At 35.4% G+C, this 27,186-nt stretch overlaps 1 protein-coding gene across 3 annotated transcripts in view; it reads right to left on the bottom strand.

Annotated features, from left to right (window-relative positions):
• The window catches only part of LRRC7 (leucine rich repeat containing 7), a gene marked incomplete at both ends in the record, with an annotated part of 413,422 nt that overhangs the window by 164,179 nt on the left and 222,057 nt on the right, over window positions 1–27,186 (bottom strand). For all 3 annotated transcript variants that reach the window (XM_080692757.1, XM_080692758.1, XM_080692759.1), the window contains one exon: window positions 9,052–9,115. In XM_080692757.1, the coding sequence (XP_080548883.1) occupies window positions 9,052–9,115 (64 nt within the window). The remainder of the gene's footprint in view (window positions 1–9,051; window positions 9,116–27,186) is intronic.

Genomic DNA, 27,186 nt, shown 5'->3' with positions numbered 1-27,186 from the left:
GAAGTTAGAATACCATAGTGATAAATGAATACCCATATTTATAGTAGCACAATTCACAGTAGCCAATTATGAAACCAACCTAGGTGTTCATCATCAGATGAATGGATAAAGAAAATGTGATATATATATATATATATATTATATGTAAATATAATGGAATTTTACTTAGTCATAAAGAATAAAATATTTGTAGAAAAATGAACAGAACTAGAGAATATTATGCTGAGTTAAATCAGCCAGTGTCAGAGGTCAAAGGTCATATTTTTCCTTTCATATGTGGAAAATAGAACAAAAATAGGAAGCAAAAGGGACATCAGTCAAATGAAGAGGAAAAACAGAATAGTAGGATGGAATTTGGGGACTGGAAAAGTGAGGAATGAGGAAGATTCAGTTCAATTAAAGTTATGACCAGACAAGGTTTCACTACCAACCTCACTATCATGTATGCTGGGGGAGGAGGAAGGGTGTATATACTGAGGGAAATAAAGTGACCCATGAATGTATCTTTGTACATTTTGAATCTCACTATAATGTATAATTACATTATACCAAATAAAAGTATAAAAAATTTTCCCTAAATAACTTTTTTTTTCATGGTACTGGGAATTAAACCCAAAGGCATTCTACTTCTGAGCTATATTTTAAGGCCTTTTTAGAATTTTTTTAAGAAATGAGGTCTGGCTTGGTTGGTGAGAGTTTTGCTAAATTGCTGAGGCTGGCCTTAAACTTGCAATCTTTCTGTTTCAGTGTCCTAAGTACTAGGATTATGACATGTGCCATCTTACCCAGCTAGTTAGACATTATATAATACAAATTTTCTTCTTTTAAAAAATCTTTACTTGAAGAATAATTGGCAAAATGTGATTAGCAGGTGTGACAAACCTATGTTATAGTTACTTATAAAGGTAATTACTAGATATGTAAATAGTGGTTGCCTCGGGTGTACATACATCCCAGGTAATTAAAGCTGAGCACACCTTGGGCAAGCTAGGGAGATGTAACCATTCCCTGCCTGCTTTTTAAAAAATACGAGTTTAATTTAATTCTAATCAATTTCACTTACAAGTTAAAACATTAGCATAAGTACTGAGCTATTTCAAATTTCTGTGAAAACACATTTGTATTATTTAAATAGCTTGAACAGATAGTCTATGTAACTATTGGCATTTCTTTTCAGTTATATTAATTAGAGTATCTCCATCTCAAGAATTTTTATTTAATTCATCTCTTTGAAATTTTCATTTGATTCTATAAAACCAAATGAGAAAAGCCAACAAAACCAAACTCCATTTGAATATTAAGATTCAAAATTCTCCCTTATTATAATCTGTAGCCATACTAAGCATTTAAAATGGTAATTTATAGAGTACAGAATATTTTAAGCTTTTCCATTAGAAAGTTTTATAGACTATAAATCTTCTAATATATCTATGGATGACTGAATTTATGAAATATTTTTATAAGACTGCCTGATACTGTGTGTTAAATATTAGCTAAAATAATACTATCACTTTCTTATGAATTCTCTAGCTTATAAATTTAATCCACCTTTGCATTGTGCTTAAAAAGCAAATATTTCCTTTTACATGTAGAATATTTTTCTTATTCTTGGCATATATTTGCTGTTATGATTTAGGTGTTTTGTTTTAAAAATCATATTTTGTCCTTTAATCCAGAATTTGAATCGCCTATAATTTAGAAATAGTTCTGTTAGCAAGTGGGACATTAAATAATTCAAGGAAGTTGAAAATGCTCTCACAATGATCTCACCTTCATGCTTCCAAATTCTATAGAATTAATACTAGATCATTTTAAATAGAGCATCAGAAATAATCTTTTTAGAAAATGAAATAAATATTTTAAAATCACTCCTTATCTGATTACTTGTTCATGGAAAATGTTTAAAATAATTAGCAAAAGTAGCTAGTGCATCTTAAGTACTTATGATATCATACTCATATTTAATCCAAATTTTAGCAGCAGCAGAGAGAATAAAAGGCAACATTTGAAGAAATAATGACTAACAGTTTTCCAAAATTGAGAATAATAAGAACTCATGGATAAGAATACCCAAGAATAATATCTACAAATCTCATTCATGAGCACAAAGTTTTAAAAATGCCAACAAGATTGAAATAAACTGTTTATGCTATGGTCTACCCAATTATCTCCCCCCAAACTCAGTTGAAGCTTAATTTTCACTGTGGCACTATTAAGAGGGGAAGACTTTTGAGAAGTCATGAGGAGGATGCTCCACTGTATACATTAGTGCCGTTATTAAAAAAAGGCTTTGGGGAGAGTTCACCTTTGTTTCCCTTCCACCATGTGAAGACAGCAGTAAGGTACCATCTTGGAAGCAGAGATAGTAGCCCCTCACCACACACAAATCTGCTGAGTCTCCATCTTGGTCTTCTTGTCTACAGAACTGTGAGGAATAGATTCCCTTTGCTCATCTATTATCCAGTCTCAGGTATCTCACGATAGCAGCACAGGCTAAGATAGTTTATATAGGAGGTCATTATTATGTCACAGTCCTATTGTATTTATTTCAGAAATGGAAAGGGGGTTTAACATTAGAAATCCTCAAATATGATTTGACATTAATAAATTAAAGGCCAAAAAATGTTATCTCTGTAAATATGGAGCAAGTATTTTAAAACTGAGGAGCAAAAAAATAGTGATTTTTCACAATTTGATTAGCTACATAGAAATCCTTAAAGAATCTTAGACAAATTATTCATATTATTCATATTTAGCAGATGTCTAGATATAAGTAAAAAACATAAATGGATAGTAATCCATTTGTATACTCACAAAAAAAGAGTTAGAGACCAATTTCTGAAGTACACTTTTAGCTATAACAAAAAGTTAAGGTACTTAGCAATAAACTAAGAATATACAAGACCTTTTTTGAAGAACATGATAAAACTTAGAATAGAGATGAAAATGACAAATAAATTGAGATATATGTCATGTTGATGCATAAGAAGACTCAGTAACATAAAAACATCAATTTTTCATTGTTAATACAATTAAAAAGTGAGCCACAAAGTCAATGCCAAATGTCAGCAACATTTTTTTCTTTTTGAGAAACTTAATAAATGAATTCTAAGATTCATATGAAAAGTGAATGCACAGGTACTTAGGTTGGTTGGAAAGATTTGTCTTATCAGATAACAAAATTTACTTTTTTGTGCAAATTTCTGGTTTTGGTACCTATAGAGTAAACTGACTAGAGAAGAAAGTAACTTATTAATTTATAAAAATTATATTTTGTTAAGCAGTGACCTCCACATTCATGTGGAAATAAAGGACTACTTAACAAATGTTGCTTATAAAACTATTTGTTAAGGAAAAATACACTGAATATAAAAATTAAAACTACATGATAATATACCTAATTGTGAAAAATAAAGTCTCCAAATATTTGGTAGCAAAAAAACATGAAAAAGTATTTTTCATGTTGGAGAGAGAAGCAGTTCTTAAGTAAGATGCAAAATATGTTAGATAAAATTATTCACATTATTACAATTAATAACTTCTGTTAATGAAAAGGTAACATCTATAAAGTAAAATAGATTTTCCAGAGACTAAGAGGACATATTCTTTGTACCTAAAACCAATAAAGGGGAGCTAGAGCTGCATTAGAGGGCATGGTCAACCATGGCCTCTCTCTGTATCTGAATCCAATCATCCTTCTGTCCTCCACACTCTGCTCTCAATTTGCTCCATTTTATGGTATGTTTCTCTTTGATGGTGCTTTGGTTGTGAAGGCTCCATTATTTCCTCCCTCAGTTCAGGACTAATAGGGACTCTTGTATTTTTGTGGTATTGAGGATGGAATCCAGGGGCATTCTACTTCTGAGCTACACCCCCAGGCTATTTTTATTCCTTATTTTGAAACAGGGTCTCACTAAGTTGCAAAGGGCCTCACCAAGTAGCTGAGGCTGGCTGCAAACCATGATCCTCCTGTCTCAACGTCTCAAATGCTGGGATTACAAGTGTGCACCACCACGTCTGGCTAATAAGGACTCTTAATTCATTGGCTATATCTACTTGAAAACCATATTCACACTAGGGCTTTTGGCTCCTGTCAGTCAATGAACCCATTTCAGGGTGCTTGAGTGTTCAACAATTGGGAACTTCCTAATTATTCTGCAGCACTTAAAAGGCCATTATCAACAGAGAAAAGAGAAGATCTTAAGTGTTAATGTTATCCAACTCCATACATCAATCAAAGTCCTATATTTGACCTGACCCCAAATAATACTCCTTTGACCTCATAAAAAGAAACAGGGGAAGGAGGGAAGATGAAGTATATATGGCTATGGTGGAAACGTGAGTGACTTTTACTAACATTTTTATGCTTTTCTGAATTTTCTTTTTTTTTACATCTCCAGATTAGATGGTGGAATTTTTATTTATTTTTTATTTCTTAATAAATTATTGTTTTAATTTTACTTATATGTGGAACATATTGAAATTGGTATACATTTAGACTGTGCTTGGTGCCCTCTCCCCGTACCCCATTCCCCTTTCTCCCCTTCCAACAATGTGTCCAGGTTAACCATGCTATATTCATACTTTTACACATATTTGGATATAGCTCCTCTACTAATCAACCTCAGCCTTCTCCCTCTCCTATCCTTCCATTCTAGCTTTGCCAAGGTTTCCCCTCCATTACCTGGAGTCCCTCTGGTATCCTCAATACTCCCTAGTTTGGGCATATTAGAGAAAACATATCCCTTCTCTTTTTGTGCTTGGCCGATCTCAATATAATGTTCTCCAGATCTTTCCATCTTCTTGCGAATGACATGATTTTGTTCTTTATAGCTGAATAGAACTCCAATGTGTGTATTTCCCATAATTTTGCAATCCATTCATCTGTTGATAGAGACCTGGGTTGGTTCCATATTTTGGGTATTACGAATTGTGCTGCTATGAACATGGGCATGCATATGTTACTGTAGTTCTCGGATTTCAAACCCTTTGGACAAATACCCAGGAGTGGTATAGCTGGATCATATGGTTGATCTTTTCCCAATTTTATAAGGAATTACCACACTGATCTCCACAGCGGCTAAACTAGTTTGCCCTCCCTTCCTTCCTTCCTTCCTTCCTTCCTTCCTTCCTTCCTTCCTTCCTTCCTTCTTTCCTACCCTCCTGCCTTCCTACCTTCCTACTTTTCTCCCTTGTACTGGGATTAGAACCCAGGGAAATTTTCCCTATGAACTATCTCCGCAGTCTGATTTTAGTTTTATTTTGAAGCAGGGTCTCACTAAGTGGCTGGGGCTGATCAGAAACCTGTGTGTGATCCTCTTGTTTCAGTCTCTCAAATACTGGGATTATAGATATGTGCTACCATGCCTAGTTTAAATGACCTTAAAACATTTTTATATTGAACAAAACAATCCATGAAAGAAACAACTAAAAAAATATACTTTAAGAAATGATTATATTTCTAGAACATTGTCCAAAACTAGAAGCATCTCTTTGTCAGAATGTTTTCTTATTACAAAGGTAACCATAGGTATTTATTTCAAACCTTACTCGGCATATTTATATCGCTTCTCAGGCAACTTCCATTCTCATTTTACGCTTTCAGGTTCAAGTCTTTTCCTTCCTTCCTTCCTTCCTTCCTTCCTTCCTTCCTTCCTTCCTTCCTTCCTTCCTTCCTCCCTCCCTCCCTCCCTCCCTCCCTCCCTCCCTTCCTCCCTTTCTCTTCTTTTCTTTTCTTTTCTTTTCTTTTCTTTTCTTTTCTTTTCTTTTCTTTTCTTTTCTTTTCTTTTCTTTTCTCTATGGGAATTGAACCCAGACACATTCTACCTCAGAGCTACACCCAGCCTATTTTTATCCAGGGTCTCATTAAGTTGCGAAGGGCCCCATAAGTAGCTGAGCCTGGCTGTGAACCTGTGATCCTTCTGTCTCAGCTTCCCAAATACTGGGGTTACAAGTGTGTGCCACTACGACTGGCTCATGTTCAAGTTTTTTAATGTTACAATATTCTACGGTCCAGGTTATCTTTCTGTCATGTCATACTAAATGAATCATCTGATGACGATGTCCAAGGTGTCAATATCTAGCTGCACAAATGAATTTGGTCCCTTCCTCCACATGATATTATTTTCAGAGGCCTTGTATCTGGGAACATTCTTATTTTCTCATTAAAAGTTGTTTCTGTCAGAGAAACAGCCCGTTCCATATATATGACTAATAACATAATAATTAAGATTGAATAACATTTGAAATGTGAAGTTTCATAATTATACTCTTCAAATAACTGAGTTTCATCAAATAAAAGTTTCTATGACAAATACAAAAAAATAACAGAAAAAAGACTTCTTTTGTGCTTAGCATAGAATACTGTCACATCTAAAAAGAAAACAAAATTGTTTCTATCCAGATGACTTCTTAGATACCATAAAGCACATGTTACAGTAATTTTAAATTTGCTTTCAATAAGTATTTTCAAAACACTATTTCCTATTCATTTTTGACTCATATCTTTACAGTGGATTCACAAATATTCATATGAAAAACTGGAAAAATTGAAATTCATTGAAACATATATTGAATGTTTACTGTAGATTCTCTTGCCTAGAACAGAAAGTCTATGAAATAGATGGGATTGATACCCTTATTTTAATGATGAGAAAGCTAAGATTAGAAAATGAGCAACAGAGCCAGGCGTGGTGGCACACGCTTGTAATCCCAGTACTTGGGAGCCTGAGACAGGAGGATGGCAGGTTTGTGGCCAGCCTCAGCTAGTTAGTGAGGCCCTCTGCAACTCAGTGAGACCCTGTTTCAAAATAAAGACTAAAAAATGGGACAGAGGGTGTAGTTTGGAGGTAGAATGCTCCTGAGTTCAACCCCTAGCACTGCAAAAGAAAAAATAAAAAGAAAAGAAAATGAGCTACTGAGATAAACAGTGAGGGAGCTGAAATTCAGTCAAACAGTGGAAGCTGATGGGTTCACGATCCATGTTCTTTCAACCACCGTACCAGGGTGCATGTCTTAATGAAGCATGGACAGAACCGAGGTCCTTAACTACTAACTAAAAGACTATCAGAATAAACTATCACTTAGTGGTTGACTATGATATGTATAAGTACATCATGTGCTTTAGAGAGTTTCCTTCTCCCCCCCCCCATTATGATGTATGAGTACAATGCACTAATAAAAAAATAAAAAAAATAAACTATCACTTTTGCTACCATTTTTTACCATCCTCACCAATCTCTCTACCTATCTTAATAAATGTATCTTTAAAAATGCCAGAGGTGCTTTTAACTATGAATGTCCTAGGTGCGCCTGTCCTAATATCTGAGTGGAGGTCACCTTGCAAGCTCTTCTGTAATAACACTGGGGGCATCCAAAGCACAGTAACCTAGACGGTATAACGTGGCAGACAGAGGACACGCTGAAGTTTCTCTTTCCTGAGACAGTCTCAGTTTGCACATTATATAGGCTCTCAGAATCAGCAGCAGACTGGCTAAGATGCCATGATTGGGGTGATGGCTGGTATGATAATTCCTTCACAGCAGGGGTGGGAATGAACTGCCCTGCCTGGAGGTGCTGGAGAAAGGACAGGACAGAGGCTCCTACATGTAAAACTAATGAGAGCTGAGAATGGTGAGGTATACGAGAGAGAGATGGCCAAAGCTTCTGGGGAGTTTTGCCTGAGGCTGAAGAGTTGAACATGATTTCCACCGACTATTTAACACAGGTTGCAGTATCAACTTCAGTCAGCAGCCCAACACAGGGTCAGCCTGTGTGGATAGCACACTTTCTAAAAGCAGCCGAAGGCCAAGGCCAGGGAGCCTTTTTTGGCCAAGTCACAAAGACATGTTACCCTCTTTGCATAGGTTCAAATTCCTTCTTAGGGAGAGAAAGAGGGGAAAGGGGAAGGATACATGAGAGACTGAGAATTTCTATGCAAGAAAGATAAACACAATCGGGATTACCTTTTTGTCAGAGGAGTAAAGATTGGTGTTTACTCTTAGTAAAAGAGCTAATAGAGGGATAATGTACCAGACCGGCCATGGTCAAAGTACAAGTTAAATTTTTTGTGCATTCAAAATGGTGTGAGTTAAATCCTGTTACCTTGTGCCCTAGCATTTACTAAGAATCTCTTTTTTTCCCACACCTTGTCCATTTATTACTTCATTTAATTCTCATACAAGTTCTATGAAGAAAGAATCATTATAATCACAATTTTGTAGATAAGGAAAAAGCTTAGGGAGGTTAGATAACTGCACAGAATCACATAGCTAATGACAGAGCTGAAGCAGAAAAGCTAATTACTTAAATGTTTTAAGTTAAAATTAGTTAAAATACACCTTATATGACTCGGATTTTTCAGAATCAAAGATAATCAAGAAAGAGACTTCTGAATAAGGAAAGCTGGGTCTTGTAGAGGAGTATTTGTGTTTTAATATAAATTTGAGATTTTAGACTTCAGGCATATTACAAAGAAAATATAAAATATAAAGTTGGCAGAATTTTGTCCATTTTGCTGGTTGAGGTAGTGAGACACATGTAGTACTATTGGAAATAACACCGCAATTTGGTAAGTCACATCTCATATGTCATGTTACGCCACCAAGCCCCTGAAAGAGAGAAGTGTTGGAGGGATGGACTTGGGAGTTAATCAAGTCTCAGTTTAATCCCTGGTCAGACACATGGCAGCTGGGAGTCCATGGCTTCTTCACCTAGTTTCCATTGAGTCAAAATGGCAACATGTTAAATCAGGATTAAATGGAACAAAATGTGTGGCAGAGCTGACATGGTACTTACCTCATAGCTGCTGCTCAAAACTTACAAAATACATCTGCTTCAACCTTAATAATTTTTTTTGTTGAACCCTAATATCCAGTTCTCTACAGCTCACTATTAACACTCAAACAATCGCTTTAACTCCTAGATCTTATTTTGTGCATTTAACAAATGCAAATGTGCATTCATTGATTTTATACCTGGGTTAAAACAACAAGGCAAAATAAACAATCTCCTGGAGTGTATTTATCAAGTTTAGAAAATGCATTTGCTTACCAGCTCACTGAATTCATTATTGCCTAGGTCAAGTCTTTCCAACTGGGCCAGTTTGTGCATTGACCTACAACAGATGGAGAAAAATAATATTGTGAGGCAGTATACGACACATGGTCCTGAAAGACATTCCAGCAACTTCTTGTCATATTAATCTGATTGTATAGTGCATAAGAATGGGGCATTCTTCAACAAGACAAAGTCATAAATACACAGAAATATATGCAAAATTCTGCCTGAAACTTTTAACAGCTTACCATCATAATTTACACAGGTTCTCAACTCCCAGCATGTGGATGGAGTACAGGGTTACATACTTAACAAAAACCTGGGGAGCTTGATAAATATCTATACTGGTAGGAGGATTATGGTGGGGTCCCACTAACTATGTTTTTATAAATCAGCACAGTTTGGGGAACCAAGGAGGAGCTCAACCCTAAAAAAGCATTCTCAAATACCAAGCTATGGCACAGTTTTACCATCAGTCATGCTATTTTCTACTCCCTTAAATTACCTTCTCTTACAAATTGTATCTGTTGTCTCCTACACAAGCTTAATGCTGAAATAGTTCTGAATAAATATAAAATCCTATGCAAGAGTTTGTGTTAAAGGTTATGAGGTATCCTGGAATACTCTACATGCAGCCAGAATTTCTCAAAGCAGTCTCAAACAATCATGCAACATAATAAAAGACAGATATTTTTTATGAAAGACTTGATCTCTCCAGGATCCAGAATACTGTCATTCAGTCCTACTACACAGAAACTCCTGAAGCATCATGAACTCAAATCTTAGAAATTTTATGTTCTTTATCTTTAAAACAGATACAGAAATTATGGAGCTTTTTTGAATTTTAAATAATATATGGCTGCTGTCAGGATCTCAGAAATGCAAAAAAAGTGGGGGTTCTTTCTTTACTTAGCAACTCTTATTGAAAAATTATTATGTGCTGATCTAGGGTGAACAAAACAAAAATTCCTGCCCCAAAGGATATTAAATCTAGTGGGGGAAGAAAGGCAGTAAACAAAAGAACCAAATAAAATAAAATAAAATATTAGAAGGTTATAGATACACAGAGAAAAACTTAAGTAGGGGAGATGGATAGAAAAAATTCATATAGGGATTTTATTTTTAATAAGGTGATCAGGTAAGGCTTTATAAAGAGAATAGAATTTGAGCAAAGGCTTAAAGGAAATGAAAGAGCGTGTTAATATGAAGCCTCTGAAGCAGGGGCCCAAGGCTTTCTTGAAAATATCCTAAGAGTCTAGTGTGGCTTGAGCAAGAACGAGCAAGCAGTGAGGAGGTGATTTAAAAGAGAGTTAGGTATTGGGGTCCTAAAGTTCAAACTACAGACTTTGGCTTTGATTTTGAGTAAGATGGAGGGTCACTCAAAGGTTTTGCTGAGATATGTGAGTGAAGTGACTTGTCATAAAAGGATATTTGTGATTGGAAGCTTGTGAACAGATTGAGGAGATAAAGATAGAAGCAGGGAGATCGAAAAGGAGGCTAAGGTCACAAGCTAAGTGAAAGGCAGTGGAGTGTCGGGCAGGGTGGTGGCTGTGGAAATGCTGACAAGTAGTTGGAGTCTAGATATAATTAATATTAGAGCAAATGTCTTATTGATGGATTGACTATGGGTAGTAAGGCAAAGGAAAGTGTGATAGATAAAAAGTATGTTTTTCTCTGAATAACTAGAAGAATGAAATTGTAACTGACTGATAAAAAATATCAGGTGAAGCTGGGTATGGTGGTACACATCTGTATTTGCAAGTACTTGGGAGACTGAGACAAAAGGATCACAGGTTTGAAGCCACTCCTAGCAATTTAGTGAGATCTTTAAGCAACTCAGTGAGACCTTGCTTCAAATAAAAAATAAAAAAAGGGCTGGGGATGTGGCTTAGAGGCAGAATATCTTTGAGTTCAATTTCTTGAACCAAAATAAATAAATAAATAAATAAAAATATAAATATAAAAGCTCAGGTCAAGTAGGGCTTTGGGTAGAATGGAAGTTCAGTTTTAGAAATTTTAAGTTAAAATTTTCTATTGTAGAGACAACTAGGCATATTAAACAAGTCTGGAGTTCAGGGACAAAGTCTAGCAAAGATGGAGAAGTTGATTTTGGTAGCATGGGGATGGCATAAAGGTCTTGAGAATGTGAGAATGAAGGTAATGGGTATAGATGAGAAGATAATAGGTCTAAGAAGATATAAGAATAAGTCAACAAAGAAGATGGAAAGGTAACTAGGGTAGTAGAAGAAAAATAAGAAGAGTATGAAGTCCTGGAAGCCAAGTAAAGAAAACATTTCAATGTGGATGAAATAAGAAATTATGACAAGAGCTGCTGATGGATCAGAAAACGGACTACTTAATAACATCGAGATTAAGGGTGATATTGAAAGAGACATTTTCCAAGTGTAAAGCCTTTGATAAAGCTATACTCCATTCCATATGCATCTCTACTCATCCATCTCTCAATATTTTTCCATAACACAAATACAAGTGTTTTCTATTATTTCCCAAGTTTCAAGGTCATCAAGATGAAAGGTATTATTTTTAAGTACTTCATAATCTCAAGAGGAAATAACTGAGAAAATGAATAACTTCTAAGTAGGTTACATATCATGGAAAATACCTTTGTAGTTTGCTAGAACACAGAGAAGAGGTCTTTTCTCAGCTTTTTGGGGTGGAAGTAGAAAATAGAGACCTCATATGGATCCATAAGAGTCAGAGAACATGATCATTTCAGGGTTAAATGCGAGAGAGCTGGGTTGAAAGAGATTGTGGTCCATTAAAAAAAAACTACAGGTTTTTTATTATTTATTTATTTATTTATTTATTTATTTATTTATTTATTTATTTGTGGTACTGGGTTCCTGGAAGCCCTTCTACCTCGGGGCTACACTCTCAGACCTATTTTTTTTTTTTTTTGGAAACAGGGTCTCTTAAGCCAGCGAGGCTGGCTCTGAACCAGCGCGGTCCTCCTGTCTTTGCCTCCCAAGCGCGGGGATTACAAGCGTGTGCCACCATGCCCAGCTTAAAAGACTATGGGTTTTTAAAAAAATAGTAAAGAATAATAAAAAATAAAAATAACATGTAAGCAAGGCCCAGATCATGAGTTTAGCTTATATGTTAAGCCAAGTAGCCTAAGCTTCAGTTTGATAAAACAGAAGCCTTTAAGATTCAGGTAGAAAAGAGATACCCGATTTGTGTTTCAGAAAATTTGCTTTGGCAGCACGGAATGGTGTGGGGAATAGGAAGAGGATGTGCTAGCAACTAGCCCAGAAAAGAGGCAGTCTTGAAGTCCATGTGGTATATAATTGGGACCAGAAAGAAGGCAACTCAAATATGGCTCACATAGTAAGAGACATGAGCAATGCTTTGGAGAAAGACAAAACTTGAGTCATTGTGATGACTGACTGGATATAGGGATAAACGAGAGGAAGAAATTACAGATATTTTTTAGGTTGAATGGTAGTGTGGAAATATTGGCAGAGAATAAATCTAAGGTGGAACTAGGTTGGATGTAATTAATTCTACTTTAAATATTGTATTGACTTTGACACAAATGTGAGGAACTTCTATTATGAAAAAGTACATGTGTGAATGACCATGTGTGTTTTGTAAAAAGTCTTGAATGGAAATAGAGTTCTGAGAAGTAGAAAGGTTACAATTCTTATCTACTTCACCTGAAGACCTGTCCTTTTAGCCCACATATTGTTTTGTTTCTTTTATATAACTTCTTTTTTCTATGATTTATTGTTTTCTTTCTTTTCTATGACTTACTTGTAATTTACCATATATTACATGATTTTTAGAATTGTTAGGTTTTTATAAATATATTTTTCCTTTCTCTACCCAGATCTTAAAACATGTTTCAAGATGTTTAGAAGGTCTGTCTGGAACTAACAGCAGTCAAATAATGGTTGTGAAATGTATCCAACACTGTGAGGAGACCATCTGCTTCATCTCTCACCACATCTGTACCACTGAACAGGTGCTTCTGAGAAGAAAAAGCAAGGGGGGGGATGCAATACCTGGGCCCAGTGAAGAAATCATTGAATTTTTTTAAAATTTTTATTTCTGATAACACTAAAGAGTAGCAGATTCTCTTGAAACTTTCTCCAGGAACACATGCCTGACAAACAACAACCATGGGTACCAAGATCTCGGGAGCCAAGATGAAGTGGCCAAGTATGCTAGCAAGAGTCACATGAGCAACTGTGTCTCTTGAATCCTTCTTGACCAAGCACTGTAAGACAATGTGTGCTCTAGTGAGAACCACAGTGACAAGAGGCCCTTCTACAATTTCCTCGATCCTATTGACTCTTGGTTCTCAGTGATGCCCAAAGAGAATACACTATGAAGTGAAGCATAGACTTTTGTTGCCAAACCAAAACAAAATTAATCTTATTAAGTAGAGAAATGAGTGGTACTATGGTTAGATGTAGAATGTCTCCTAAAGAGCTCATGAATTAATGTTCAGAGTTTATGTAGGTCATGACGGTTGTAATCTAATCAGTAGATACATACATTATAATGAATTTACTGTGTGGTCATTTAGGCAGGTGGGGTGCAGTTGGAAGAGGTGGGTCCCTAAGGGTGCGTTCATGGGAACTGTGCTTTTGTCTTTGAATACCCTTGCTTGCCTTATTGTTCCTGGCCTTCATGATGTGAAAGCAGAGCTATTGCTCTCTTCTTTCTGCCTCCCACCACCATTTCCTGAGATTTGCAGACCCAGCCTGACATGGACTGAACTTCTAAATCTTTAAAACTGTGAACAAATAAATATTCCTTCCTCCAAGTTGTGTGGTTAGTTGTTTTAGAACACAGCAATGACAATATTGACCAATACCAGTGGTGTCTTGTACCTGAGTGCTTTAAAGCAACTCTTCCTACTTATAGGATTTATCTTTCTTTTAGACTAAATAATAGTAATCTCTTAGGTAATTCTTGTATGATAGGGTTTTCCGACCCCTAAACATACTAATTATTCTAATTTAGTCCTATGAAAAAAATGAATGTTGTTTATTTTCCCAAACAGAACCAGTTTCAAATCTGGTACTCTTGCTTTTATAAATAATACTTTATTATAACACAGCCATAACCATTTGTTAACATAATATCTATTGTTGGTTTGGAACTACAGCCACAGAATTGAGTAGCTGAGACAGATACCATGTAGATTACAGAGCCTGAAACATTTCCTGTCTCTGAAGGCCAGGAGGTACTAAAAATTGAACACTCCTCTAGATCTGGAATGATGAAGACAATGCATATAAACACAATTATTTCTTATGCTTCTACTGATATAGTTTACATTTGATTCCTGTGTATTGGGGGAAATAGCCTCTATATTAGCTGTAAGAGTTTTTATTTTCTCTTCTTAGTTTTGGGTAATTGCTTTTGAAATAATTTTATACCTAGAAACTATTTTTACCTTCATAATTTTATACCTTCATAATTTTATACCTTCATAATTTTATACCTAGAAACTATTTTTTAAATTTACGACATAGCTTCCTACCATTCTTTATAATTTGCTTGTTTTTACATGGGGTTTCCTAAACTATATCCTGAGGCTCATGTTATTTTACTTTAAATGTATTTTCTTCTATTTTAATTTCATCTCATCTTATTTGTATGATACTAATTTCCATACAGTTTTAATTATCATAACCAATTTCATTTTATCATTATATTCTCCCACTTCCAAAGTTCTTTCCAGTATGATTTATTATGTTTTATATCTTTAAGATTATTATATTGTTTTTACAGAAACATTCAATATTTTTTTCCTTTAAGATTTTTTTATTGGTGCATTATATTCAAACATCATATTGAGGTAAAAAAACTTGTGTGTACAAACATGTACACATCGCTGAATTAGAAACATTCAATATTATTTCTGTATTTCACACTTTTAAAACTGACAGTCGATAGCACTTGTTCATTTTCTAGTCACTAACTATAATCAATCCATCAAACTGTGCCCCCAAATTCCCTTTTAGATGACATATTCAATAAGTTTTAAATTTATAAGGATACAACTAAGTAGAACAGTCAGGAAAAATAAAATAGAATTAGTGGTATTTTTAGGTCAGTGGTGTTCTTTGTGAATGTTCATTCATTTACTTAAATAGTTTGCTTCTTTACGAAAAGGCATGGTGTGAGCATTAGAAGCACAACGACTTCTGAGATGCAGTTTTTCAACCTCAGCACTATTGACATTTTGAGCTCACTAATTGTTTGATATAAGGGGTTATCATGTACACTGTAGAATGTTTAGCACATCCTACAGAGCTTCTACTTTGAAGAGCTTATTTTCTAAATGGGAATGACCTTTAAATGAATAATTACCTCACAGGGTGATAAATGCTAGGATAAGAGTATGTATAGATTGCTGTAAGAATTCAGAACAAGGAACAACCAACAATTGTAATTAGGAAAAACTTTAAGAGGGGGTCACATTTGCTGGGTTTTAGAGAAGCTTGGTTTAGAAATCGCCTATTTGCATTTTCAAAAAGAAATACTAAATGTACAGAAAAAGTATATCTACATTTGAGACATTAATTTTTCCAAGATTATCACTTAAGATAATACTATGTGTAATTTAGACATGTATTTTCAAAGGAGGTAAAAAATTTTGGTCCAAAGTGAAGAAACTAAAAATTTTCATTAGCAGTTGTTGCAGGAAACTACTGTCCTACCTTCACAGCTAGAAAAGGGCACATCTGGGAGGCAGAGCTTCTTAGCCTTGACTTTGGCAATTTGCATGGAATTCTGTTTGTTGTGGAGGACTGTGTTGTGCGCTATAGGATGTTCAGCAGTATCTAAGGCCTCTACCCACAAGAAAGCAGTGCCATCCACAGCTGCCATGGCAAAAGTCTCCAGCCATCGTTAGACTCCTCCTTTTGCTCATTGGTAGGGGGTGAGCATCATATGTTCATTTCCCAACCTGCTTACTTTCTGGGTGAGCTCCTCTGCACCCTATCCTTATGCTTGTTACGCCAGCCTGCCTCAAGGCTGCATTCATTGGCTCTACTCCTCCTTTGTTACAGTGAGCTCTTTATTCTCATATGGAAGTCCAATTAGATGATTTCCTTTTACAAATGGCTGGCTTTGAAAACATGGTTGCCACCATAAGTCAGGGAACAAATATCAGGATTTGGTCACAAGTTTTGGGCACGTTCTCTATTAGCAATGCTGATAACCCGATCTTCATTCATTTTTACCCACTATCTTTTTGATTATTTAGATTCATTTATACATTAACTTAGTAATCTTGAGAAAAATTTCTAATGAAACTGATTGGATTAAATAAGATTTATCAACTACATATTATATATATATATGTGTGTGTGTGTGTGTGTGTGTGTGTGTGTGTGTGTGTGTATAGAAGATTTTGGAAATGAAAAAAATTGCTATGGTTGTTAACTTTTGTCATGGCTGTTTCTCCTGCCTGTGATGTTATTCCTGTAAATATTTTCCTAGCCAGATCTTTTTTCTCCTCTCAGCTCATGTGTTTCCTTCCTCTCTCTCATGCCACCCTAAGTAAAATATCCTCCCTGGGTTTACCTTATACATTACTGTTTTCTTTTCTCTTACCACTTACCAGTGAAAATATTTTTTATTTACATATTGCTTGCTGATTGCTTTCCTCCCTGTGCTAGAATTAAACTACATGAGAGCAAGTCCCTTGCCGATTTTGTTCACAGCATAAATATCTTCTCAATCAGATCTGCTAAGTGAGGAACTTCATTTAGACATCAAGGAGTAACTTTATTTTTTAATCAGTAAGAAATTTGAATTCTAGAATATTTACAAAGTTAAACTACTCCATTTCTATCAGGCATCTACAAGTAATTAGCAGTTGCCAAGAAGGTAGCTACAATTAATTAATAGTTGTCAAGGAGATATCCTGTTAGGCCTGTTTACATGAACACTGCAATGAACACATCTCAGCTCGCTTTCTGTTGAATATGAATGGTGGATGAAGGCAGGTAAGACTGAAGTTCACCAGTCCCTTGATATAGAAATTTTATATTAACTTTCTGACATTTCTAATAAGTTTAAAGTATTTTGACTAAACAGAGAAATACTGAATGAAGCTATTAGGCAAATCTTTTTACTTCTCTTAATATCTGACATATAGCCACAAAACTCGAACTTTAAAACCATGGATTCTGGATTCAGATAGTCCGAGTCTGAATTCTTTTATTAGTTATTTGGCAGAGGGACTCCAGATAATGGAGGAGAAACTTCAGTGGAGCCAGGGAGGTGGTCTGGGGAAGGGGAGGGGGAAGAGTGAGGCTCAGTGAGAATAGCAATGTCAGTCTCATACTCTGTATGGGGAAAGGGGGATGGAGAGGGTGCTGAGGGAAAGCCTACTAAGTGCTGTGTGCATGTATGTCACCATCAACATGATTTACATTATGATATTAGACTATACTGTACCAACAAAAAGAAAAAGCTAAGTAACATTTTTGAATCTCAGTTTTCTCAGCTGCAATATAGGGATGTTAATAAAAATTCCTATGTCATAGAGTCACTGTATGGTTAAAGTACTTATCACAGGTAAATACATGGTAAATGCCCTTGGAGAGATAGCTATTGAAATATTTAGGGAAAGTTTTCAAAACTCCAGTTAAGAGACTGTCTGGGTCAGCGTTTCCTCAAGTTTTCCCAAGGATTCATAGGTGTTACATGATTTTGAAGATTTCAGATGGTTAGAACATTTTAGCAAAGCTCATTAGAAAAAAATATTTCTTATTGGCAAGATTTCTCATATAAAATATACAAATGTTCATTGTGAGTCTCTAACAGATGGAAATAATTTAAGCTATTTCCTGTTTATGTGACCATGGAACATTTTTTTTTTCTTCCCTGCAGGAAATTTCTTTAGAGTAGGAGGGCACTTTGCTAGAAGTTTTATAATTTTTTTTACATGATGAAAATGCATTCTTGTCCCTCTCAGTGAATGAAATAATAGACATACATACTGCGTGAAAACACAGGCCTCAACGGATTGATGTGCGCTATTTTGGATAATTGAATTTCACTAGATCATACTTATTCGTTTGCTTGACACTCAGGCCTGTTCAGGTTTGCACTTCAGCTCCCAGTATTTGCTTCAGGTTCCTGTGTGTATGATTATCTTGGATTTGGTTCTGTGGCCTGACTTTCACAATCCATTAAAAGACCATGTGGTTATTTATTTATTTATTTATTTATTTATTTATTTATTTATTTATTTATTTATTTATTTATATGCAGTACTGGGGATGGAACCCAGGGGCATTCTACTTCCGGGCTACACCGCCAGCCCTGTTTTTTTTTTTTTTTTTAATTCTTTATTTTGAAACAGGGTCTCACTGAGTTGCAAAGGGCTTTAAAGTAGCTGAGGCTGTCCTCAAACTGCAGTCCTCCTGTCTCAGCCTCCCAAATGCTGGGAATACAAGGGTGTACCACCACACATGGCAACCATGTGGTTTTGTCATTTGGTTTTATGCACTACCACCTCGGGAAAGAGAAACAATTCTTGCTAGAGAATTGGTGACTTGCTCAATGTCACATAGAAAATTGGTGACCAGGCTAAGCCACTCCAGGCATCTAAATCTGCTTTGCTTTAGCTTGACTGTTGTTTTAAGCAGAAACATTTCACTGTAAAGCCTGTGCTCTACAGTTCATTGCAGTCTATGCCAGAGGTCAGCAATATTTTTCATAAAGGGCCAGGCTCTGTGACCCCTATGGTCTCTGGGCCACTTAATTTTGTCAGCATAGAGCAAAAGCGACTGTAGGTGGTAGGTTAACAAATGGACATAGCTGTTTACCAATAAATCTTAATTTATAAAAACAGGCATGCCGGATTTGGACAAGACAGAGCTTCTAAACCCCTGGTTTTCATCAGCCCTTAAAGTCTTACATCTAGGCAACTTTATAGATTTAGGTTATCAACCTAGCCCCTCCAGAAGTTTTCAAACCCTTGAACACAGATATGATAGATTATTTATTTTGGGGAAGTTGCTACTAGATAACAATATTTAAGTATGACTTGAAACCCTCATTTCTTGGCGTACACGTTCCGGTATGGAGGGCCATTTGCTCTCGATGTTGTCATTTGGGCTGCTTTTATTAAAATTAAGTACCTACTCTTATGTTATTACTTTATAGCGTTTATCCAATTGCAAAGATTCCAGCTGGAACAGTGATAAAAAACAATGCAGCATTTTGATGCATCTGTCACTTTGATAAAGTTGTACAATCTATGATATTCTTTTTTACCAGATTCAGAGGTCTCATCTATTCAAATGTACAATTACCTCTGAAATCACATGAAGTTGGCAGGACTGTTGTTTCCCTATAAATTCGGTGCAGTAACTCGGTTTGCTGACTTGCAGGAGACTGCAAAGTTTTGGCATGGGCTTATGCATTCCAGCTTTTAACTAATTGGCTTTCAAATGTGTTCAGACATTCTTTCCAATTAGTGGCTATTCATGGCACAAGGACAGGAAAACTCTTAGTTGCTGCTGTCCCATATTTTTCTTTTACTGAAACTTAGGGAAAGAAAGACATTTTCCCTCATCATGTAGTTTGTGTTTTATGTTTAATGGAAATTTGCATTTTACAACTTAGGCTTTGCCAATGTTATACCACCGTGTTTCTCCCTTGTTAATTATTTCTCTCTTTAAATACAACACAGGTACTAAAGCATTAAAGCCTAGGAAGCCTGGAAATTGACATTCTTAAAAAATGCAACTATTGTCAGACCTTATTATCAAGATATGCAATATATTATTATAGATCAGAACTTAGTTTTTGATGGCAAGTGAAATATAACTTCCAAGTTGGGCATGGTGGTGCATGCTTTCCCAGTTCTTGGAGAGCTGAGACAAGAGGCTCATGGTTTGCAGACAGCCTCAGCTACCTGTGAGGCCTTCTGCAACTTAGTGAGATCTTGTTTCAAAATAAAGAATAAAAAATAGGGCTGGGCATGTAGCTTGGAGATAGAATGCCCCTGGGTTCCATCTCTAGTACTGCAAATAAATAAATATATATATATGCATATATATATATTCCATAATTGAATGTTTTATGTAAAAAGTTTCTCTTGATTATTACTATATCTCACAGCTATATTTTTATGTTATCTTCATCATTTTTATTTAAATTCATCAAGACACACACACACACACACACACACACACACACACACACACACACATATATATATATATATGTGTGGTACTGGGGTTTCTGGAAGCCCTTCTACCTCCGGAATACACTCCCAGACCTTTTTTTTTATATTTTTATTTGAAGCAGGGTCTCTTAAGCCAGCATGGCTGGCTCAGAACCTGCACAATCCTCCTGTCTTCGCCTCCCAAGCGCGGGGATTACAAGCATGTGCCACCACGCCTGGCTCAAGTCACATACTTTGAGTATTTTCTTAATATTCTGTTACTTTTAAATATTAAGCATTTAAAAGTTTAGGTTAATTTTGAGATGTCTTATTGGAAATGTTTTTTTTTTTTTGCTATTCTTACTTATGTCAAGTTTAATGTACAACATGAAAAAAGATTCTGTAAAAAGAACCAAACTCATAAGTAACCTCTTGGGGATATTTCTAATTTATCAGGTATGGTAGACTTGTTGAATAAGATATGAAGGCCAACACTTTAAATTCTACCTTAAGAACAGCAGTCATCTATTGGACAAATTCAGTGCTACTTCTTTTAAAAAGAGATCTGATTAGTCTGAGGAGAGGCCTGTCCATGCCGACCCTATTGTGTTTTGGGGATTAGAACCAGAATCAATTACTCATTTACCCTACACATGAATTTTCCAAAAATTATTGTGCAATCCTAATTCATGATAAATTATAATGATGCTGGTGAGGCCTGTTAAGCTTGCTGTGGGGGGAAATGTGCAGTGTAATCAGGAATTTTGGCAATCATCTCTGTGGAGGGTTACATTTCAGGAACTGGAGCGCTTATTCTGCTCTGCAGCAGTCCAATCAAAAGGTTGTGATGAACATTAGCAAAAAATATGCCCATTTTAACTAGAACATACTACCATTTACATGATATGCTCATGAAGGAATTTTGAATGGTACTAAAAAACCACTAAAGCAGAATGATGGTGTTTTAGGACTCCAATAAATAAGACGGCAGAGAATAACAATAGCAAAGCAGCAATCAAAAGAAGTTCATTTTCTAAGATATTCCTTTAACATACACGTGTTTGCACACACATGCACACATACAGAGATGCATCAGGACCATTGCTTCTTGGCTGTATTTATAGAAAAATGTGTTACTTGTCAGATAGAGCTTTCTGAATATTAATATTCACTTACTTTTACATAGATTTGACTATAGATTGTTGATACCGTGAATAATAAATACTATAGACACAATCCTGTGACTAAGATGTCAGATAACTTTTACTTTAGAGAGGGCCTTTGATAATAATCTGCTGAGGCAACCATGATGCTATCCCTCCCCTTTCTTCCTGAACAGCAAAACCTTCTTGTATCAAATACTGGAAATGGTAGTTGGTCATTATCCAAACTCCTCTGCATCTAGGAAATGGACACATGAAACAGTTCTAGCCACTTGAAAAGAAAGAAGATTTCTTCTGGTAGAAGTTCTGAGAAAGATTTTTTTCTCCCTTACTTAAGAAGCATGAAAACTTCCCCCCTGTTCTCACTTTTCTTTTTTCTCTTATTTTTGTAGTTGCATGAATATATGATGTCTGGAATTGAAACAGATACCATGCCAACCACGAGATAACAAGTCCAAGGATGAAAGCCAACATGTTAGGGATAGTGATACATCCACTCCATGTGGACAGCAGCACAATTCACAACAGCTAAATCAAGGAACCATCCTAGGTATCCATCAACAGATGAATGGATTACCAAATTATGGGATATATACACAATGACATTGTACTCAGCAATTAAGAAGAATAAAATTATGTCATTTGCAGGAAAATAAATGGACCTGGAGAATATTATGTTAAGTGAAGCTAGCCAGTCACAAAAAGTGAAGGGTCATATGATTTCTCTCATAAGGAGTAATTGTGTTACAAAAGGGTCTTTAGATAAAGGAGAAATGTCAGTGAAGCAATAGAGGGGCCTAGACGGGGGTGGGGATGGTGGGAAGGGAGAATTAATGAAGGAACCACTTTTATTGACATTATGTACAAATGTGGAATTATCAACGCCGATCTCACTATCATTCTGGGGAGGGAAGGGAGAGGGGAGGGAACCAGGGAGAAAATCACCAAGTGCTGTGTGCATGTATGCCACTAGCATTCTCAACTACATTATGATGTGAGATTACAATGAACCAATAAAAGTATGTATATACGTACATATATACATATATATATATACAGTACATACATATATATCTTGTTTATTATATGTTTATTTATACATAATTGTATTATATATATATATATATTTCCATAAAAGAGACAAAATAGCTTATGTGTTTTCAGATGAAATCATTAAGCTTAAATTGCCTTGTCTTAAGGCACTGAACCAACTTTGGAACTACTTTCCTTGAAAGTTTTTTGTGGGAAAGAATATACATCTACTTAAAAAGCCACTTCTGCTCAAAGCTAAAAACACACCTGCTAATACTCTGTTGAGCAATTAGGTATCTGTAGGAAAGTCACACTGTTCACTGGTTGCAGAGCTAAAGCAAACCAGTCATTGAACAGAAGTCCTTAAGGGTTGTGACACACCGCACAGTATAAAAATTATTCTGCTTGAGCTGACTGTGGTGGTGCATGCTTGTAATCCCATCACTGGGGAGGCTGAGACACGAGGATCACAGTTCATGGACAGCCTCAGCTACTTAGTGAGGTCTTTTGCAACTCCGTGAGACCCTGTTTCAAAAATGAAGAATAAAAAATAGGGCTGGGGGTGTAGCTCGGAGGGAGAATGCCCCTGGATTTCACCCCCAGTACCACCAAAAGAGAAAAAGAATAAAAATTAGGGTTTGGGGTGTAGCTTGGAGGTAGAATGCCTCTGGGTTCCAACCCAAGTGCTGCAAAAAAAAAAAAAAATCCTGCTTATATTTCAAGTTTTAGTAGATGTTAAGCAATAAATAAAATAACTATCATTTTTATTGACTAGAAAAACATTCTGATATATCAAAAATAAAACACTATATGGACAGCTCAACTAACCAAAGAAATGAATAGCTTATTTGAATTCAGTGGAAAGTGTTTTGGGGTCATAAAAAACAAAGTACAATAAATAATTAAAAAGCATGCAAAAAGCACAAAAGTAAAAAATAAAAATAAACAAAATACCTAGCAAAGTATTTGCATAATTTTTATGTTAATGATAAGGTTAAAAAAATAATTCCTGCTGGGCGTGGTGGCGCACGCTTGTAATCCCCGCACTTGGGAGGTGGAGACAGGAGGATCGTGCAGGTTCAAAGCCAGCCACGCTGCCTTAAGAGACCCTGTTTCCAAATATAAAAGAGTATAAAATAGGTCTGGGAGTATAGCCTAGAGGTAGAAGGGCTTCCAGGAACCCCAGTACCACCACCAAAAAATAAAAAAAAAGAATAATTCCTGAAAATCATTTGGGACTCACAATATTTTCGGTTTACGTTCCCTCATTTGATAGTTTAGTATCCTAGATGAATACTTTTGATATTCTATATAAAAATCTTATTTTCATAAACTATTCTGTGGATTTTTGTATAATTTTTATTTTAGGTTTTTTTTTTTTTTTTTTTTTTTTTTGTGTGTGTGTGTGGGACTGAGGATTGACTCCAGGGACAGTCTACTTCTGAGCTACACCCAACCCTTTTTATTTTTATTTTTTGGCACAAGTTCTCCCGAGGTTGTTGAGATCCTTGCTAAATTGCTGAAGTTGGCTTTGAATCTGTGATCCTCTTGTGTCAGCCTCCCAAGTACTGGCATTACAGGCATGCCACCATGCCTGGCTGATTTATTTATTTTTATATGTTTTTTTTTATTAGTGCATTGTATTTATACATCATAATGGGGTAAAAAATTGTGTAGACATAAATACACACATCACTCAGCCAGCCCCCACCCAGTGCCCACCACACTCTTTCCCCATCCCTCCCTTCCATGCTTGGTTGACTTCAATATGAATAAGTACATCCTGGCTGATTTATGTTTTTAATTTCTGCTTTTCAGCAGCCATGTTTGTAATTCTAATTTGTTGTATTTATTTTATTTTTTATTACTTAATATTTTCAGAAATAACAATGTAAATATTTTTTAGGTTAGTATTGGTCTTTTTATATTATACCTACCATCAAAGAAAATTATTATTATTATTATTATTATTATTTGTGGTGGCACTGGGGTTCCTGGAAGCCCTTCTACCTCCTACACTCCCAGACCTATTTTATATTTTTTATTTGGAAACAGGGTCTCTTAAGCCAGCGAGGCTGGCTCCAAACCAGCACGATCCTCCTGTCTCCGCCTCCCAAGCGCGAGGATTACAAGTGTGCGCCACCACGCCCGGCAGAAAATTATTTTACAATTATTTTTCTTTAAGCTGCTTTTCTTAAAATAACATTTACAGTAGATGAAAGTTATTTTTGACCCAATTCAGGTTTTCTATGTCAAAATATTCCTTAAGATTCTTCCTTCACCACTTGAGCATTAAAACCTTTATTGTTGGTGTACTTGGAAACAGAAGGAAAATGAGATCTCATCTAATAATTAAAATGATATGTGTCTAAGATGTATAATATCACTTACAATAGCAATTTAAGAACAAACCTTACTTAGGATGACATTCAAAATGGCTTTAATTTTTTCCTATGGATATAATGTATCATAAGTATGATTACAGCAATCAGCACTTAGAAGTTGTAAAGTGAAATATGATAGTCATCAGAAATGTACAATAAAATAACAATGAGTAAGAAAACTACTCAAAATGGGATCATTGTGGCATGTGCTTTATAATGAAAACTCATTCTAATCAAAGAACCCTAAGAGACACTGAAGTCAATTGCATTATTTCTTATGGATAATTATATTTATGTAAAGTAAATCTTGCTTTAAAATAGTCATAAAATCAACCATTACTTCTCAAGAAAAAATAAATTTCTGAAACTGAATTTAACTGAGGAAAGATGAAATTTTTCAATCTGAGAAAACACTTGGCTAACTGCCAGAAGTGGAAGAAAAATCGAAATCTTTTAATCATTATTATCATTGTGGACAAAACCAGTTGATTATCCAAATTTTGTATGTTTGTACAACACTGATAACATTACTTTATAAATTCTCTATGAACTAAATCTTTTAAAATCATTAGCCAAATAAATTTTTTCTCATTAATTTAACAATTATCTTTTGAGCACATATTAGATGTTAGGCTTTCGGTTAGGGTTGAGACTAAGATGAGGCTGTTGTCTTCAGGTACTTTGCAACATAGAAAAATGTTTATAAAAGCTTCCCATTGGTAATAATAATGGCTATTATGAGGCTTTATTATGTGCGTTGTAGCAATTCAAGGATTAACAACACAGGCACAGTATCTGGCTTCATGGAGTTTAAATGTATTTGAGAATTCAGAAATTAAGTGATTATAAAATTAATATAATGTTTTTTTTTTTTTAATTGAGACTCATTCTGCCCTGAAGAAGCCAGAAAGTTTTGAGAACTTGTAATTCAGGTTCTGGCCTCAGAGATGAAGAATTTTCCAGATAGAGAAGGCAGAATGGAAGTTCCAAGCAAAGAAAATGATGTCTTCACCAGCATTCAAGTTATCATCAGGTGTTAAAGTATCTCATAGGTTCTAGAAAAACAGAGTATTTTCTCAATAAGTTCTCTTCATCATTGGGGGGTATCAGTTTTTTCCCCTAATATTAGTGACCAAGGTTGAGATTGAGGGTTCTTTCTTGAGAGCAATTCACTCTTTGCTCTGGTTAGAGAGTTACTCCAAGAGGCTACAATAGGCCATGTTCCCATGATTAAACCACATTGAACTTTCACCCTGTGAGCAGGGTCTCATTGCAGAACATTGACAGTGCCAAACCAGAGGACAAAGCCCCTCCCCCTGTGAGCACAGAAGGACGGAGTGCCCCAATGCATCTCTTCTCTCTTTCCTATTTTGATGAATGTTAATGTATCCTCCAGTGGCCTCCAATAATAAAAATGTACAAGCTATTCTAAACATTTTTTCTCATCACCCTCCAAATCAGTTACAGACCCTTATTTATCCTACCTCTGTTCTATCTCTTGAGTGTACACTTTCTGTACATCCCATCTGCTGCCACCTTGGTTCAGCCCTTTTCCACAAGGTAACACAGGTATTTCTAATAAATTCATTAGTCTTCCTGTCCCCACTCTCAGCTTCTTCCAATTCATACATCATTGTCACCAGATATTCCCTCAAATAATCTGATCATGTCATTTCTGGGCTCAGATATCAAATCATTCTTAGAAAAGGTCCAAGTTCCTCAACATTTAAATTACCTTATAATTTGATACCAGCTTATATTTCCGATTTTATTGCCTGTAAAACCCCTAAAACATTATGATCTACAGCCTTACTTAGCCACCTTACATTATCCTAAATGAGCTGGGTCATTCCCATTCCTATGGGGGTCATTCTTTGGTAGATTTAATTTTGGAGGTCGAGAGACTTAAATAGAACCCTACAAAATGCATCTCAGAGGACTTATCAGATAAAAATCATAGTAACAATTCTATTTTGTAAGTAATTGTTAAGGAAGATATTTATTATGATTTTTCCACTTAGAAGAATATCACATATTACCAAAAATATGGTCAATTTTTACAGATAAAAAAAAGAAGATATAACCAAGGCTCTTGGTTTCTATTTATCCAACCTAAAGGTATTCCTGTGAAACGGACTATTAGATAATAACATTTACAAATCTATGTGAATGGGTCTGGGTGTTAGAACATAGAATTTTTTTAACATTTTAAATAGTTGGAAAAAATAAAAGAAGAATGCTAACTCATGATATGTGAAGATAATATGCAATTCAAGTTTCAGTGTTCATAAAGTTTCATTGGAACACAGCTGTCTTAGTCCTTTTGTTTTTGCTGTAACAGAACAAACTGGCTAATTTGTGAAAGACAGAAATTTATTTCTTA

The sequence above is a fragment of the Muscardinus avellanarius genome, assembly GCF_963383645.1.
Source record: "Muscardinus avellanarius genome assembly, chromosome: 3".
NCBI classification, from domain to species: domain Eukaryota; kingdom Metazoa; phylum Chordata; class Mammalia; order Rodentia; family Gliridae; genus Muscardinus; species Muscardinus avellanarius.
Note: the sequence above shows the minus strand (reverse complement) of the source record. Positions and strands in the feature narration are given on the sequence as shown.